Source organism: Hibiscus syriacus, unplaced genomic scaffold (assembly GCF_006381635.1).
Source record: "Hibiscus syriacus cultivar Baekdansim isolate YM2019G1 unplaced genomic scaffold, ASM638163v2 tig00117000_pilon, whole genome shotgun sequence".
Taxonomy (NCBI): domain Eukaryota; kingdom Viridiplantae; phylum Streptophyta; class Magnoliopsida; order Malvales; family Malvaceae; genus Hibiscus; species Hibiscus syriacus.
In genome coordinates this window covers 1,890,513-1,902,422 of record NW_024063516.1, presented here as the reverse complement: position 1 = coordinate 1,902,422, position 11,910 = coordinate 1,890,513, and the positions used below count along the sequence as shown (strand labels likewise).

Here is an 11,910-nt window from a genome sequence, read left to right as displayed (position 1 = left end):
GGGGGTTTATTCGGAAAAAAAATCTTAAGAAAAAATTAGGAGGGGCAAATGAAAAGGAAAGACACAGACAACGCCACACTCTGGATACAGAGCTCCTCTTTCTCAAAGCTTAATATTTTGGCGGCAAAAATGGGAGAAGAGGAGCTAGAAGAAGAGAATCTGCAACCAAACTCCCAAATCGAACCGAAGGATACCTCAGAATATCCGAAGCTACAAGACTATGAATGGCCCAAGATTAGATTCGATATTCCTCCCAACAGAACTTACCACTTTCATAAGCAGTTCAGAACAGGTCCCAACCCTAACAATTTTCTCAAAGGCGTCAAATGGTATTTTCATTGCCCCCTTTAACCCCTACTTGTATTTTCCCCCTTTTAATTTAGAGTTTTACGGGTTTGGTCTTTGCAGGTCTCCTGATGGCTCTTGTTTTCTCACCAGTTCTGAGGATAATACTCTTCGCCTTTTCTCCTTGTAATTACTTCTATTACTTCGTGTGTGTGTGTTGCTCATTTTCTATGATTTATTTCTTGTGGATTTTCATTATTTTGTGCCTTCAAAAATTGTTATTAGGCCGGATTATGGAAGCAGTGACCAAACTACTGCTTATTCTTCAGTCTCTGAAGAAGGTAATTTCTTATGTACTAGGTACACCATGTTTTGTTGGAGAAACCAGTGGGACTCTTTTGAGATTTAGTTTAACTTTGTGGTTTGCTTGTTTACTTTTAGATTCCTACGCTGCGCAACTTGTTGTGAGTGAAGGGGAATCTGTGTATGATTTCTGTTGGTATCCATACATGTCATCTTCAGGTGTTTCTTTTTCTTTACATTTTCTTCAATAATGATGTTAGGTTTTACTTTGATTTGTGGTTAAACTTTAGTCCTTTGTGCCTGCAATGTTGTTCGGTGTAGACCCTGTTTCCTGTGTGTTTGCTACCAGCACTCGTGACCATCCAATTCATCTCTGGGATGCTACTTCTGGCCTGGTAATCATTCATTTTGGTCCCATTTTCTTTTAGAATGGGATAAATGATCTTTCATTATGGACTTTAATAGAACTTGAGGATTACAGTTACACTGTATGTGCAATAAGCAGACAGGGTTTGTTAACCATTTGCATTTACTAAATTTGGTGATGAACAGTTGCGTTGTACATACCGAGCTTATGATGCCGTGGATGAAATCACTGCTGCATTTTCAGTTTCGTTTAATCCTGCAGGGACTAAGTAAGCATCATAATTTACTGCATGTCCTTTTGTTGAATCGTGTATTTATGTTTTGAGCTTGAAAATATTCTCTTGAGATATTTAAAAAATATCAATTTGAAACCTAAATTGCGTCATGTATAATTTGAAACCTATATTACGGCATGTAGCATTTCATTTCCTTTGGGGAATGCTCCGCTTATATTTTCAAAGAACTTCTATTGTAACATAGGCACTATTACTGGCTTCCACTGACATTGCTTTATTTCTTCTTTATTCTGGCAGGCTATTCGCTGGGTACAACAAGTCTATTAGAGTGTTTGATGTACACCGCCCTGGCCGTGATTTTGCACAATATTCAACACTACAAGGAAACAAAGAAGGTCAAACAGGTAATTTTTATACTGAGCTAGTTAATGATCCTACTGAAGGTAAAGCATATTTGTGATGATCTTAGTATTTGATTACAGGTATCATATCATCAATTGCTTTTTGTCCTACTCACACTGGAATGCTAGCAACAGGATCTTACAGCCAGACTACTGCAATATATAGGGAAGATAATATGGAGCTCTTATATGTTTTACATGGACAAGGAGGTGGTGTAACACATGTAAGTGAGCATTTATTCTCATTCACTTCATCACTTGATTTTATTTATTTTATCAGCAAGGCAAGGCAAAGTGTTTTTCTTTTTCACCTTTATATCAGGTGCAATTTTCAAAAGATGGGAATTATCTATATACTGGAGCTCGGAAGGTAACATTCTCTTCACATTCCTCTTTCCATAAATAACCAACTTAACAAAAGACAGATTGTGCTTTCCCTTTTCTGTTTCCTAACGATACAATCATTGTTGTATGTCAACATCAATGTTGACTCACCAGATGCCAAAAATGTTTGTGCCAACTAGAGTTTATCCCTTTATTATGAACTTAGTTAAAGGATCTAAAATTCCTTTTGTTTTACTTTACTTTTTATAATAATAACTTAATAATGCTAACTTGTGGATTAATTAAGCAGTTTTCACGTTTTGATCAAATCCATAGAATGGTTGTTGTATTTCAAATCAATCTATATGTCTAAACAATCACACTTGTAAGCAGAGTCCTTTCCTTGACCGATTTCACAAATGTTGCCCAGATAGTATTATAATTGGTTATGATATATGCCAATTGGTGAGTACATGGCAATGGCATCACCTTTGTCTGTATTTTACAAATTACTCTTCATTTCTGTATTCCATTCTGATTTTCCATTTTTTAGGAAATTTACTTTCTTCCTTTGCATATCCGTGTAACATTGACAGTGTCCATTATCAAATTCATTCTTTAGGACCCTTATATCATGTGCTGGGACATAAGGAAAGCTGTTGAAGTTGTCTACAAGTAAGTAATTTGATTTTATGGATGGTGCTGGATATTTTTCCATTTATGTTTTGAAAAAGAAAAGTATAAATGTTCAAGCAATGGAAGTAAAAGATATTTGTTGGAGCTTGTACGTTGCTTCAAAAAACTACAATAAGAAGTGGATATACCTACTTTCTTATTTGGTTTGTAATTTTCTTGACTGGAAGTTTTAATTTACCATGCCCACTGATAGTGACAAAATTAAAGTGTCTTATTTACACCTTGTTTGTAGGTTTTACAGATCATCTGAATCTACCAACCAACGAATAGCCTTTGATATTGATTGCTCAGGTCAGCATCTTAGTACAGGTGGCCAGGTAAAATTTTGTTTTTTATCCATCACTTTTGATCTAATGTTAACGCATGATTTATATTGTGCTGATTTCTCTGAATTATTTCCAGGATGGTCTTGTTCATATTTATGATTTACAAACCGGGCAATGGGTATCAGGATTTCAGGCTGCAGCTGGTTTGACATTCTATATTTCTTTCAGAAGAAAGTGATTCATTTTTGCTTATCTTGGCAATTATCTGTTCCTCACTAGGTTTTATATAATCTACAGATACCGTCAATAGTTTCTCTTTCCATCCTTTCCTGCCAATGGCTGTCTCTTCATCGGGCCACCGAAGATTTCAAAATCCTGAGGATGAGGATTTGCAGTTGAGAGGTACTTCCAGTTACGTCAATAACTACTCCTTTCCAATTCACTCTCTTACTGACTTCGAATTATGGTTTTTATTGTTACTTGTTTCATTTCACTAATACCTGTGCATTGCGGCAATGAGTATATAAAGTGTTGTTTTTCATAAATGCAAACAATATCTATCAATGATTCCTCCTTGTGTTTGCATGTAGGTAACGAGAATTGTGCTTCTGTGTGGAGTTTCTCGTACGATGTTACTTCTGGACAACAATCTTGAATGTGGGTCATATCCACAGTCCACGGGAACATCAGAAAACAATCCTCATTCTGTAAAAAATTCCTTTCTTAGGTGTCATTTTCGTAATTATAGTACTTTTTTTTCACATTCCTGAGAATGATAAAGGCCCGTTTGACGTGGCATTCTAAAAATACTTTTAGATAAAAAAAAACATATTTCGACCTTAAAATCAATGTCAAATATATAAAAAAATGAAGAAAAAAAACTGTGGTAAAAATGGTGGTTTCAAACCCACCGCAAAAAGTAAGATTTCTAGTTTTTTCAGTTTCAATTTTGCGTTTAGTACCAAATTATATTTCTATCCTTATTAATGAATGAGTTTCACTCAATAATATATTTACATTTTATTTTAATAATTTAATATTAACATCCTTAAAAATAATTTATTACATAATAATTTATTTTAATTACTATTATTTTGTAATATATTTTTTGTCAAAAAAAGTATTTAAATTATTATTTCATAATAATTTTATGTCCACGTGTTAAAAAGTATTGATAATATATTTTTTCTTAAAAAATATTTAATATATAAAAATATTATTAATGAGTTATCTTAAAATATTTTTTTTTATATTTTTATTATAGTTTAAGACTTAAAGTTGATATATTTTATATATCATGGTATTAATAAGTGTAAATATAATTTAAATGTTATATTTTTAATTTACAATATAATATCTATATAGATGTTTTATCTTTTCAAATTTATTTTTAACAACAATTAAATTTTAAGTTGCACTCTTATACAACATTTTTCAAAATTCGTTCCCACAACACTTTTTAAAAGCTGCGTAAAACTGGTCCAGAATCGATTAAGCAAAATTTTTCTCTTCACCCCAAAACTTTATGCTCATGTTTATAACATTTATGTGACGAAATGTAGTGTTTAGTTCAAGAGATATGCCATTGACAACAGACTTTCATTAGTTTACCTTTTTGTAATTTTGAAAATCTAGAAAAGAATATTGGGTCAAATATGATTTTGAAGGCAGAGAAGAATCATAAATTTCCAGGGTGGGTTGCTAATCTTACCTTATATCATGTTACCATATATTAATCATTCTTGAAATCTATTGAACCTCAAATTAATAATATTTGCAACTAATTTTCATTTCCCATAAATATCAAGTCCGTCTCACGGAACAATTCAAAGAAACCTTCTAAAACGACGGAAATTTTAGTTTGACTCTCTCTCTCTCTCTCTCAAACGCATAAATTGTAGAAATGGAATGAGAAATCTAAGGTGAGATAATGTCTGAACATTGAGACTAAATTCTTCTTTCTGTAAAGTATTAGACGGTGCCATATTCACACATAGTTTTTAGATTTTCTGGTTTCAGTGGCTAGAAAATAAGATCCTATGAGATTTGCACATTTTTGGATTTTAAATCAATAATAACCAATCTACCTTAAATGTTCAGGAAGCTTGAAGGGTATGGAATTGTGGTGATTCATATTTGTTTAAACCGAAATACTTTTACCTTTAAGTTTGAATCAAACTATTCTTAAAATTTGTCTTCTTAACTTTTATTGTAACTAATAAAATTTAAAATCATTCAGAAAAAATATTTAATCAATATTTATAAGATTAAATATTATTTAAAATAAAGATTATTTTAATAATCACCACTAACGTTAATTATTAACACGTCTTTAGATAAAAGTTACATGAAAAATTGAGTATTGGCGTGTGTTGACCGTGGAATGAACGCAGTCCAGCAGCGCTAAAAACACGGCATTATTAAATTAAAAAACCAATTAATTATTTTTAACAATAACACCTTTTGTATTAACTCGCGTCTTACCCAATACATGAATGTATCTCACATTTCACAGGACGGGAGGTAGCATGCACTTTTTAAATTACTCAATTTAATATGGTAATTTGGAAATACGGGGTTCACGATATTAAATCGTCTCGAGAAATTTATCGTAAAAGTATTCAATGTACATCGCGTCTTCCAAAAAGAGAGACATGTTGTTTTTCCAGCAAATCACAAGTGCTTATAGGCATATTCGGGTATTTAATATCAAAATTTTTGTAATTTATAAGATTCTTCGGGTAATATTAAAATTTATCTTTCAGTTGAGGCTAATATAAAGATATATGAAATATCGCAAGCGGGTTAAAAATGGTTTCAAAACCTGTTTTGTGCAAGAATGAAATGCTAAAACGGTTTTGTAGGCATATTCGAGTGCTTTTTCTAATTGTTAATATGAAAAATTGCATAATTTATAAGAGTACAAGTGTGATAATGTAATTTATTTTTCAATTGAGAGTAATATCGACACATACGAGACATTGTAATCGGGGTAAAATTCACGTTAAAAATGGTTCTAAATATTTTTTTCAAATGAAGAAGATACTAACAAACTAATCGAGATTAGGGCGTGATTGATTAGGATATTTTTTCTTCGAGTGCCTGGGATTCCTATAAATACTACAAAGTTTCAGTTGTCTGGTTCTTTCTCGATGGTCGACTAAATCTTCGTCATAGTAAATCCTCGTTGAGCGTGGACAGTCCCCCCTTTTTTGGAGTTGTAGTGCGAAATCTAGACGTATTGTAGGTTTATCATCAACCGCATTCAGATCCCTTTTATTTCCAATCGGAGGAAACTCGTACCAATTCATTTTGAATAGGGTTTTCAGTAAGTACACACAATCAACGAATTGTATGTAGTCAATCCATACAGAAGAACAAGCGGTAATGACATGCAGACACATATATTTGAATGTTTGAAATATTCCGCAGTCACATGTTTTGTCACTTAGATTCATGACTTATGCGTTGTGATGTATGCCTTCCAATGGCATGGAATATTCTGAAACACAGAATTGATTTTGTTCGCGGGAGATGCATGTCACACTCATCGCGTTTGAGTGTTATAGAAAGGTTTGTAATTTTCGATGGAGGTCTAGGTTGATTCTGTGACACCTGCAATCCACTCAGCTGCTTGCCTTCCCAAGGTTGCAAACATGGTTGCCAAACGATAATATATCGCTTTGACAACAAAAGTGATAGCAAATGTCGCACTCTCTTCAGTGATGAATTGATTGCCTCAGCCAAGTTCGTTGTCATATGACTATAGCGTCTGGCCCCATCAAATGACCGAAGTCATTTCTCCCTCGGTATTTTAGTAAGGTAGTTGTAGCCTTATTGATTCTTGTGTCTCAGTTCTTCAAACAACTTGTTAACCTCGAGTACGAAATGCTAGTGGCCTACCCATTGAAAATACAATTTATTATAAATAATAATTAATAATGTATCTGAATCCAAATAAATTGAAAGACGTACCATTTGAAGCACCATTACGTGTTCATCTCCATTCCTAAATTTCTGCAAATAATTTGCGACAATATGGAGTAAACAGTACTGATTATAAACACGGGGAGGCTTTCAAAACGGTCTCATACGCTCGATTGTGAATCTGATCTCTGTCTCTGTCAGAAATAAGACATGTGATAGAACATGTATGTGCAAGTACTTGAAGAAGAATCCCCAAGAGTCTATCTTTCTTTTCGACTATTGTGAATACGAGGTGAATTATTTTCCTATTGTCGTCCTGTGCCACTGCCAACAACATTATTTGTATATATCTTCCGTACAACCAAGTGTCATCGATCTGAACCATCGACTTGTAACGTCGAAATGTATTAACACACAGCGAAAGTGTCCAAAATAGCAGGTGAAATTGGCACGCACCTTGTACGACACGATCGTTTTCATACTCCAACATAATTTTCAGTTTGACTACCTTGCCCAATATGTATTTCTTCATCAGTTTTAGCCATGGCCGCAACTTTTTGTATGATTTTTTCCATTGGCAATACATTTTTTGTTGAGCATGATACATGGCGTACCATGCTTTATGGTAATTAATAGTAGCCATACTAGGATATGATTGCAGCAATACAACTGGAAACCAAAATACATGGATTTGCTTTAACTAGTGGTATAAAGGCATCGCCAAATATGTGAACATCTAAGTTTGGATGATCCTGAGATAGCCTGTTGGTGGTGTATGTATGAGGTTGTTCGTATTTTGTTAGCCCCCATAGGTTGTTCAACCTCTTCAAGCGTGATACACAAACCTTCCAATTATATTCGTTGAACTTGTGGACGCATTCAGCCACATATTTATTTGCGGTTGTTCTTTTACTGTCGACATAACCGAGTGGTGTATATTATAGTTTTAATTGCAGCCACAACGAGTTTTTTTGTTCTGAATGTCATTCCAAGATAGAGCTCACTATCACCATGTTCGTTGTATTGATCAAGCTACGAGAATTTTGAAAAGTCCAGAGTGTTTAAAGGTTTCATCTCAACTATTGTGAAATGGGATGGTGGCTGTTAATAGGAAGCAGAAGGGAGACATGTGGAATGTCATCATCAAACACTCCCTCTAGCATGTTAAGGTCCTCTGGTTCTTCATTGAAAGGGCTCACCTCGTCACCATATGGGTCAATCTCCCTTAATGGTTATTTGTCGGAAGTGTCCCCATCAAACCGGAATAGTTCAGTGTTATCGACTACGGGGATAACAGGAGTATCACCTATACATCGATCATGAGGCCCCTTACGAATCCTACTACGAGGATCAAAGTCTACAGCAACAACACAATAATGTCTCCCCATAGATGTTAGTAAATCTTTGAATGGGTCAAATGCTTCATCTTATTGCAACCTCATTTCCTACTGAGAATATGATGCACACACACCACTGTTGTATGGATTGTATGTTTTAAGTTACATATTCAAATCAAAGTTTAAGCTGGCGACACAAAAACACCTTGGCATCGAAGAAGATGATTCACCAAACGTCATTGCCTCAAATAGTAAAACTCAATAAGTTCATTTCATTGTGTAAATTAACAGTCAGACTATGAACATTGAGATCAAAGTCAAAATCCGACCGTCTCCAATTTGAGACAACAATAACATCATTATCATATGAGAAATCTGTATACACCTCAAGTGGCCCTCGTAATGAATATTGTATGTGTCAATCAATCATCATGTCTTCATAACCATCATTGTCAATGTTGCATATTGAGTATGTTAGTGGTTCTAACAACGTCGACAGTCGATACTTCAACGTGCACAGTTTTTCCTGTGACAATTTGGAACAATATTATTGACTTATTTTGTTAACTTCTTATGAGTTAATTTCTTTGGAAATGTTATCGTCACAGTATGTGCGGACTGAAAGACGATGCCAAGAGATTCATCAGACATTATTATGCCATTATAGTATACCAAAGCAGTAACAGTTCCTCTCCTTGACATGTTTCGAAAATATATACGATCATGCAAAGAGAAGACCAAAAAATGCAAAAAATGTCAATGCTTTCAAACTATATAATAATCAAGAAGCATCAAATAAACTTACAAATGAGATTGAATTGATCATGCTGATCAATTCCCTTCTTTGCTTTAACATTGTGTCTGTAGTTTGCTCCTTCATCACTGTTTGTTTGAAATACGAATTAGAATGGAAGTCTCATTTTTTTAGTAGAATAGCTTGTTGATGAAATGTGGAAGAGAATTGGTCGGCCTGTAGAGAATATTCCTGACGTGGCATGAACCTCGCGTTTTACAAAACGCGAGTTTTGGAGATTTATGATGTGTCAACAATTGATTTGACATAGTGGTTTGACGTGCATGTCGTGTTTTGCTCAGATATTCCTAACTTTCAACAATAGATATTCCCGATTATATTTGCCTATTTAAATTCCTCTTGCTCCACTGAACCAAAACAAACAATCTCCATGAAATCTGCTTGAAAAACTTCTAGTTTAAAAAATGTATACTCTTTTGGTTTCATCGACAATTTCTTTTGCATACTTCTCGAAATAGTGATGGGTTTTCCCCTTTGCATTTTGTACCCACGGTACCAAGAACAGTGTTAAGGCATCATTTTCTGGTGGCATCTAGATTTCTGTCTAGGCCTTCCGAGAAACTTATTCCTCTATGAATTAGGTTCAGGCAAACATCTTTTGGGAAATATTCTGAGCTTTTTCCTTTGTGCTCAATACTAACCGCACGAATAAAAAATACAGTTTTCCTTTGTGTTTCTCTAGCGTGACAATATCCATTTATTATGGAAGGCAACATCTATTTCTCATTTCACCTCTTATGTGCTAAAATTAAAATGTAAAAATTACTTAAATTATTTACAATTTCTCATATGTGTTCACATTAGTTTCAATTGAAATAGAAGTTGCAAAACTACACTTGTAAGCTCAAACATTTTCATAAATGTTTCGTTTAATATCTCAGATTACTCAACGGAAATTTCTATGGACCCATTTTTTAGCTTTGGGGTTTTTAAAATAATAACTATATTTGGTACAAATTTATTAATTTTATGATGGTTTAATTTAATAATAATGTCATTATATTTGATTTACAATTAAAACCTTGCGTTTTATGAAAAATGAGACATATCTCGCTTCTTATGGAACGCGAGTTCCTTCAAAACTGTTAAATTTTATTCAATTTAAAGCACTATGTATTTCCAAAGATACCTTATGTCATGGGAAAAGTGAGGTCCATCAAATCCTCGCTTCGGGATGGGTGCGAGGCTTGTTATAAATAGGGGCCCATTTTGGAAGGTTTCCCAAATCGATTTCAAAGCAAAATGCAAAAAAAAAGTTTTTCAATATTGTCGAATTCCTGATAAAAGTCTTAACAAAAATTCTACTTCATGTTGCTTCTAACTTCATCATCGATTTTGTCAACGCGCAGTTGAGTTGTAAGAGTTTTCTTGAAGTTGCCTATTAGGATTACATTTTCGAGAACGTTTCTATGAAGAATATTAACATCATGTCATGGGATCAAAACTAGAATGTGGGAACAAATTCGGACTTCGACCTACATTGTTTGAAGCAAGCAGTCGATAAAACTCACTTTTTTGCCATATATGTCTATAGCCTTATTCTAGTTTGTTCAGGTGGCGAATCGAGGGATGAAAGACTTCGAATCGTGAGAGCTCTTGATATCACAAAAATAAAATTACTACCTCTTTGTCCGAAGATGAATCATTTTTTACATTTACAATTGTGGTATCGTCACCATATTGTCTTCCCATAACAAATCGAAGACTGCAGTAATCCTACCAATTGTGCACGTAATTTAGACTTCCAACGTTGACACCAACATTATGACAATCTATGTACTTATTATGTTTCTTGTTTTTTGAACCACAAAACAAGTTTATTTCGTCAAGTTATACATGACTATCACATTCACTATTATTAATGATTATTTATATAACAATATACTTTTTAGAAATATAATGTACATATTTTATATAACGTAGAGATTATGTAATTTTTTTAAATTAAATATGATTTAATCAAGAAATGATTAAATCTAACACTTAAATCAAAATTATTAAATTTAATTCTAAAAAGCACAACATGCCTCGCTTCTTGGAAGATGCGAGGAACATTGAATACTTTCGCGATAAATTTTTCGGGACGGTTCAATATCTCGTAGACCTCGCTTTCGGGGAAACATGAAGTATTAAATAATCATATTAAATTGGATAATCTGAAAATTGTATGGTACCTCACGTTTTGTAAAATACGAGATACATTCACGCGTTGAATAAGATACGAGTTAGTCTTATGTGTGTATAAAAAGAGATTATTTTTTTCTAACAAATCTACAGGGGTTATTGTTTAAAAAATAATTAACATGAGTTTTTAATTTAATAACGGCTAAAAAAAACTCTACAAAAGCCGTTAGCCTCCGAATTAGAACATCAAAGGTCAAAGGCTGCTATTACCATCCACTCAATCTCATATCCACCTCACACCTGTCTACTCGCCTGATAAGACAATGGGATCCACTCAATGTCCGAATCTCCACCTACAGGCGAACGAACAGCAAAGGTGCTAAAAAAAACATACAGGCTTGAACCAATCATATCTCTCCACCTCACCTCCAGCAGCAATCAATTTGCTTCTCCCCCAAGCTGATTGTTTAACACGTGTCCTTTCCCAACGGCTATTTTTCAGATTAACCGCCAAATGCAGCAATATTAAAATTTATTATATCTCCCGACACGCACGAGAGAGCGGAAAAAATAAAAAGGAAACAGGTTTATCATTTTTTATTTGAAATCATCGAGTAGTTTCTAGATTTGAAAAAAAAAAAACTAAAATCGCCTATCAATATTCTCTCATTTTAAAATATAAAATGCCCTTTTATCGGAAGTTGACATTTTAAGAGCGAGTTGGCAGAACAAACAAGCAGTTATATTCTCTCAATTTTCAGGGTTCTATCTCATCTCTACGTCTAAAACAAAAATCTAGGCTTGGAAGTCTCTGTTTGAATTTTTGGAGAA

General features: G+C 33.8%; 1 protein-coding gene across 1 annotated transcript; it reads left to right on the top strand.

Moving 5' to 3' along the window:
* Nucleotides 1–57: 57 nt before the first annotated feature.
* LOC120194636 (telomerase Cajal body protein 1-like) lies at nt 58–3,598 on the top strand. The gene is made up of 14 exons (XM_039196896.1): nt 58–329; nt 409–471; nt 571–626; nt 727–807; nt 910–983; nt 1,141–1,223; nt 1,488–1,594; nt 1,673–1,815; nt 1,914–1,961; nt 2,538–2,590; nt 2,844–2,928; nt 3,014–3,080; nt 3,175–3,279; nt 3,468–3,598. Exons 1-14 carry the CDS (start codon nt 130–132, stop codon nt 3,530–3,532), a joined length of 1,230 nt encoding a protein of 409 aa, XP_039052827.1. The 5' UTR covers nt 58–129; the 3' UTR covers nt 3,533–3,598.
* The last annotated feature ends 8,312 nt before the right edge of the window (nt 3,599–11,910 follow it).

Excerpts from the sequence above, each read along its gene's own strand:
- LOC120194636 (XM_039196896.1), top strand. The coding sequence starts at position 130 with ATGGGAGAAGAGGAGCTAGAAGAAGAGAATCTGCAACCAAACTCCCAA. Across the intron at positions 1,962-2,537 it reads TATATACTGGAGCTCGGAAG|GACCCTTATATCATGTGCTG; the intron begins GTAACATTCTCT and ends TTCATTCTTTAG. Across the intron at positions 3,081-3,174 it reads AGGATTTCAGGCTGCAGCTG|ATACCGTCAATAGTTTCTCT; the intron begins GTTTGACATTCT and ends TATAATCTACAG.